The following is a 6000-nucleotide window of genomic DNA, read 5'->3' as shown; positions in this document are numbered from 1 at the left end:
GCTGCCCTTTCCTTGTGCCACCTCCAGGAAACATCTCAGATGGAGATCTTGGAATAGAGGTTGGAATGGGTCACCCCCTGCAGCCCACCCTGGTTTTCCAGCCTTTCAGGTGTGGGATACCCCCACCCCCCCCACACACACACACAGACACACCTGGGGCCTCCTCAGCGCTGCAGGGCCCACACAGCTCCAGCATGGGCTGGATCAGAGTCCTCTCACTAACTTCTGTAAGGGGGGCCAACTATTCAGGCTGGGGTAAATTCAATCCAGGCACACACTGAGCACCCCTCTGGCAGCAACAGCCCAGGAGCAGCTCTGCTCTTCACACACACCAGCAGCAGACACAGATGGCACCCAGGTCATCACAAGGAGTTGTGCTTTTTTATTGAATCCATTGAATGTGCAATTAAACCAGATATTTATTCATCAATATAGTTCTGGACACAGACACGATAAAGTTTACATCATTTACTCTGAAATATAAGTTACTGTGTGCTGCTGTCACTCGGACTGGCAGAGGGAAGGGAGGAACAAATAAATTCACAAGATCATACACAAAATGAGAGGGAACCACCACTGGGACTCACAACAGCATCACAACACAACAGCACTGCCAGAGGAGCAGAGTGGAGTGGCTGAAACTCCACCTGCTGTGAGCACACTGAGGACACCAGTACCTCCACCTGGGCCTGGAAGGACGTGGGGCACCCTCCTTCCCTGGGAACACCTCTGGATACCACTGCTAGCCCTTACAGTGGGTCTGCCCAAGTTTAGGAAGCTACACTGACTAAGATCTGCAAAATGGCTTTGATTTCATGCCCCACCACACTGAGGTATGTTCCAGGAACCTTCCGGAAGGAGTGGAGCCCAGGGGGAGCAGCTTCAGCATCTCCCTGAGGCCACGGGATGACAGGAAGGAGCACGGGGCAAGGTTTGATACATTCCTTTATTTCAGTGCAAAAACATGGCAATACACATCCCGTGCACCTGCAGAGCTTGGCTTCCTCTGTCTCTAAGGAGGAATTTTAACCTTTGGTAACATGGCAGGAAAAGGGGATAAAATGAGGCTGGAGGATACCAAAGCTGCCAACTACAGGAACTCAGGAAGAGCTGGAGCTGGAACTAGCATCTCTAAAACTGTTGTTGAATTAACAACAAGATTTGATGCCTTAAATACTGGATTTGAAAATCTCCTCTACTCTGATCAACACTTCCCTGACCTCTTCCAGTCCCCAGTGTCCCCAGCCACCAGCAGTGTCCCATCAGGTCTCAAAACACCTGGATATAAACAGAGTTGGTGCAGCATGCAGGCACCCCTGGAGCTGCACTGCTGTGGTCACTGTATGTGGGGTGTGGGTCTGGCTCAGAGTTCAGTGAGGGGTGGGGTGACACCACAAGGAAGCCTTCACCTGATCAGGAAAAGACAGAGCAGGGCTTCAACATCCCTCCACCAGACTGACAGGTTTCTTGGAAGCCAGGATCTCTTTCCTACTTCAGGAATGCTGGACACAAGTGAGGGTCAGCCCCAAACCTCACAGGACATTCCCCCCTGCTCACCCCAAAATGCAGCCTGGCTGCAGAGACAGAAGCACAGTGTTCTAGAAGACACTTCCACATGACATCAGAATATCAAAGACAAAGAATAAAGATACTCTATTGCACTACACATGCAGGTTCCACATGGGGCTCTGGGGATCAGGGGAGCATTTCACTTTGTCCAGTGTGTTGAGCACAGAAGAGTAAAGATCCCAGTGTTTGTTCTCCAGGTTGGTCACTTTTCCAGCTGTTGATCTTGCACTTGGTCCACCTTCAGTCTAGGGTAGGGACTCTTGCAAAAGAAGCCAAATCCATCAGGAAAGCATCATGCACATGTATAAAGCATCAAGCACACACTGGAACCCACTCACATGTAGCCAGGATAGATAGTGGTGTGAGTTTCCCCAGCACAGGTACTGCCCTACATGTATTAGAAAGTCATTCTCTAGGAGATGCCACTGTCCCACTGGGCTCAACTACTCCCTGTGGCACCTATGGGGAAAGAGTAGGACATCCTTCTCTCAGACAGGAGACACAAGAAACCAAAATTCCAGATCTCAGATAAACAGCTGGATTTTAACTCAAGCAGAATCTCTTTTGATTTACTCTAGTTAAAGAAAGGTAAATTTTGGCCCAGTATCTCATGGACACTTTAAAAGTCAAGGGTAAATTCAGAAAAGCAGAGAATTCAGGCATGCACATTCCCAAACCTTCAGGACCACCCCCTCCCAAACTGCTCTAAGAACTGATCTGATACAGCTCTGACAATACAGAGGGGCCAACAATGACAGCAGATACACCCCACTGCAGCTTCCCCTCACAGCAGCTCAGTTCTGAACAGAAAAGAGAATTTAAACACTGCTTTAAAATAAAAGTACTTACGTTCCTTCTTCTCTCAAAAGAGCCAAGAACTTTTTCACCCGATACTCAGGATCCATCTGAACACCAAACAAAACAGATCCTCATTAGTGCCAGGCAATACTTCAAGCAGCCAAAAAAAGCACAGACTCATGGAATGAATGCCCTGAGTTAGACAGGATCCACCAGGATCATGGAGTCCTACACAGTGACCTCAACAATCCCACCCTGGGCATCCCTGAGAGTTCCTGGAGTCTGGCAGCCTCAGGGCTGTGCCCATTCCCTGGGGAGCCTGGGCAGTGCCCAGCATTTCCCTGATCTCCAGCCTGACCCTCCCTGGCTCAGCTCCAGCCCTTCCCTGGATCCTGTTGCTGGTCACAGAGAGCAGAACTGGGGCCACAGAGGCTGCTGGAGTCGTGTTTGCTCTGCCTGAGCAGGGACCAGCCTGGCTGTGCAGGAATTCTGGAACTGCCAGGGCAGACACAGCCCTGCACCACAAGAAAACGTGACTGGCACAAAGCTGTGTGTGCTCCCAGGGCAGGAGATGGGAGCACACACAGGCTCTGTTTCCATGGCACCTCACACCCACACTCTGCTGCCAATTCCAGCCAGGCCCACACCAAGTCTGCTTCCATCAACCCCTTCCCAGAACTGGGGGAACAAGTTAAACAGGAGAAAAGGGACTGAGGATATTCTGAGTGCTCCTTTCCCCCCAGAGGTAGCAGCACAAACCTGAGCCAGCACACGGCTCCAGAACAGACAGCACCAATGTGGATCCATCACCCAGGAACAGCCCCCAGGACACAGACAGGGATAACATGGATGAGGACAGGGATAGAAGGCAAGGACTGCTCAGGAGATCTCAAGCTGTTGCTGCAGGACACCAGCTGTAGCTGGATCTGTCCCATGTGCTGGCGCACAGGATTGCTGATCCTCTCATGGAATCACTCCAGGGAAATCTTGCTGAGATTTGCACCAAAATACAGTGGGAGAGGACTATAAACATTTGGAAATCAGAGGCTGTTGGTTCTCAGAATCTTGTCTTGTATTCCAAAAGTTCTTGTGTCCTGTAAATTCCAATCTGTATTCCCTCTGCAAATTCCATCACCAACCCATCTTCACCATGCTGTGACAATCCAGGGGATTCACTCTGGGAACACCCAGGACATGGATCTGTGAAGTCACCTGGTGTGAGATCCCCACTTGGCAATACACAGGCAAGCCTCTACTTAAAACAAAAAATTGGGATTCATCCTTGGCATGGGGAGGCAAGGTGTCAGCCTGTGCCCTGGCCTCCCACCAGTGAGGCCAAATGTGGGTCTGGAACTCCTCCATCACATCACATCACATCACATCACATCACATCACAATCACATTATATCACATCACATCCATTTAACATCCCTAAAGGAAAATTTCTTCCCATTCCAGATGTGAAGAAGCCATCTATTTAAAATTCTGGCTGCTGCAACAGAGGGCAACACAAATGCCTTCAAAAACAGTTCAGAATAAAATCCTAAACCAACAACAGTGTCCCCAGCAATGCGGGGGAGAAAGAGCCAGCAAGAATTTTTCCTTTGTGCTAAAAAAAGCCTAAAAATGTAAAACTTCTCACATGGCTGTGAGATAGGAGAGCAAGGCCAGTTCCTAAGTACCAACTGCTGAGCTACTTTTAGATCAGAAAAATAAATTCACTGGAACAAGAAGATTTAGAGGAACGTACTGAGGCTTGCTGAGCATTCCATCTGAGGCTTAAGAAGCAAAGAACACTGGCAATAGTCAGGGTCCAGGAAGAGAAGAAAGGTGAACCTCCCCAAGAGAGTGTCTGGAATGTGAAATACCCAGGGACTGAGAGGGACTTGCTACCACCAAACAGGAGACCAGAGAGAGGCTGTCTGCAGGGTCCCTCCAGACTAAATCTTCTTCACAACCTCTCCCAGCTGACACCTGGCTACAAGGAAAGGTTCAGCTGTCACTGTGCCAGTGTCCCATTTCTGTGGGGGATGTGGCACTTGGGGACAGGGTCAGCAGTGCTCTGCTCTTGGCAGTGCTGAGGGAACACTCAGAGGACTCTTCCCACCTCAATGACTACTGTGGTTCTGTCAGAAAGGCTGAAGGCAGCTGGCACAGGAGCATGTCAGCCCTGAACTCTGATTACCTGGACATCCACTTCCTCTGGGGGCATCCAGAGGTTCAATCCACACCACCAGACCCAGCATGGCAAAGGGTCCAGAGTTCCCCACCCAAGGGCTCTGCTCTGCCCCCGTGGCTGATCCTGCTGAAGCAGGAGGTTGGACTGATCAGGGAACACCCTGGGTGGGAGGGGACCCACGGGGAAGAATCATCCATCTACCTCTGGCCATGCACAGACACCCCAACAATTCCACCCTGTGCTTGGGTGGCCTCGGGGCTGTGCCCATTCCCTGGGGAGCCTGGGCAGTGCCTGGCACCCTCCTTTCCCAAGAGCCAATAGATGAGACTCTCAGGTGCATTCTGACCTTGCTTATCCTACAGTCCATGACAACTCCACCACCTCCCTTCCTGTATTTCTGAATGTTTCTGGAATGGCAAGTGCTGGATAAAGCCTGACCCCAGCTCCAGGTGGGGCCACAAACAAGGTGTCATTTACAGACCAAACCCAAGGGACTGATCACTGGTCAAAGAGCTGGGCCCAAGGAGCTGGGCTCGGGGACAGAAGTCCTCGTGTGCCCATGTGTCACACATCCACCTGGGAGCCACCATTCCTGAACCTCCTTAGTAACCAGTGGCAGGCACACCCTGAGCCTGCAGGTGGCAGGGGATCAGGAGAGGAGAGTCCTGCACCTGCTGCTGGTGCTGCCACTTAGGCAGCCTCAGCTGGAAGGAGATGCAGCCCCACACACCCCTCCTGAGTTCAGTGAAGGGAAATGCCAGCTGCTCCACCTGGGCAGGGACATTCCCACACACCAGGGCAGGCTGGGGACAACCGCCTGGAAAGAGGCTTCTCAGGCACAGAGTGTGTTTGTAGATACCACACTGAATGTGTCCCCTTCTGAAAGGGCTTCTTCAGAGCAGATGCTGAGGTGAAACCTTAGGAAACCACAGGAAGTCATCACCACCAGGAAATAATAAAGGTCCAACCAGAGAGTTCTGCTAAAAACCCAACATGACCTGACACACTTTGACAAATCTCTTCATCCTTAGAAAATCTGTTCTAAAGCCACCAGCCGGAATTCAAACTTGCCAAGGCCAGTGCTCTGTTCCCCAAATGGAAGATGTTGCCTCCCACCCCTCTCCACCTGGACACTAAGGGTGTCCATGGACACTGTGTCCATAACCTGCACTGGCCCCTAGGGAGAAACAGCATTTACCTGCACACACAGCACCTTGTCCAAAGACTACAGCTGGCAGCTGAAAGGCCACAAAGACTCAAACTTGATCAAATTGCTTATTAAAAAATGCAGGCACAAATCCCAGAGGCTGATCTGCCTGGGAAGGAGCAGAAGCTGGAGTCAGTGGAGCACAGAGCAAGCACAGAAGGTTCAGGATTCCTGGACACATCCTCTGGTGCTCTGTGTAACAGGAAATGCTGCTGCCAAACTGGGGGGAAGATTTTCTGGAACAGCA

At 51.0% G+C, this 6000-nt stretch overlaps 1 protein-coding gene across 2 annotated transcripts in view; it reads right to left on the bottom strand.

Annotated features, from left to right (window-relative positions):
- Nucleotides 1-359: 359 nt before the first annotated feature.
- The window catches only part of NSF (N-ethylmaleimide sensitive factor, vesicle fusing ATPase), a 73855-nt gene continuing 68214 nt past the window's right edge, over nt 360-6000 (bottom strand). The window contains exons 20-21 of one of the 2 annotated variants that reach the window (XM_062508005.1): nt 2419-2474; nt 360-2028 (exon numbers count right to left, since the gene is read on the bottom strand). In XM_062508005.1, coding sequence (XP_062363989.1) covers nt 2013-2028; nt 2419-2474 — 72 coding nt within the window. In that variant the 3' untranslated portion in view covers nt 360-2012. The remainder of the gene's footprint in view (nt 2029-2418; nt 2475-6000) is intronic. The other variant, XM_062508004.1, reaches the window with a different exon arrangement.

This window comes from Cinclus cinclus, chromosome 24 (genome assembly GCF_963662255.1).
Source record: "Cinclus cinclus chromosome 24, bCinCin1.1, whole genome shotgun sequence".
Classification (NCBI taxonomy): Eukaryota; Metazoa; Chordata; class Aves; order Passeriformes; family Cinclidae; genus Cinclus; species Cinclus cinclus.
The sequence above is the reverse complement of the archived record's forward strand: the minus strand, read 5'-3'. Positions and strand labels throughout refer to the sequence as shown.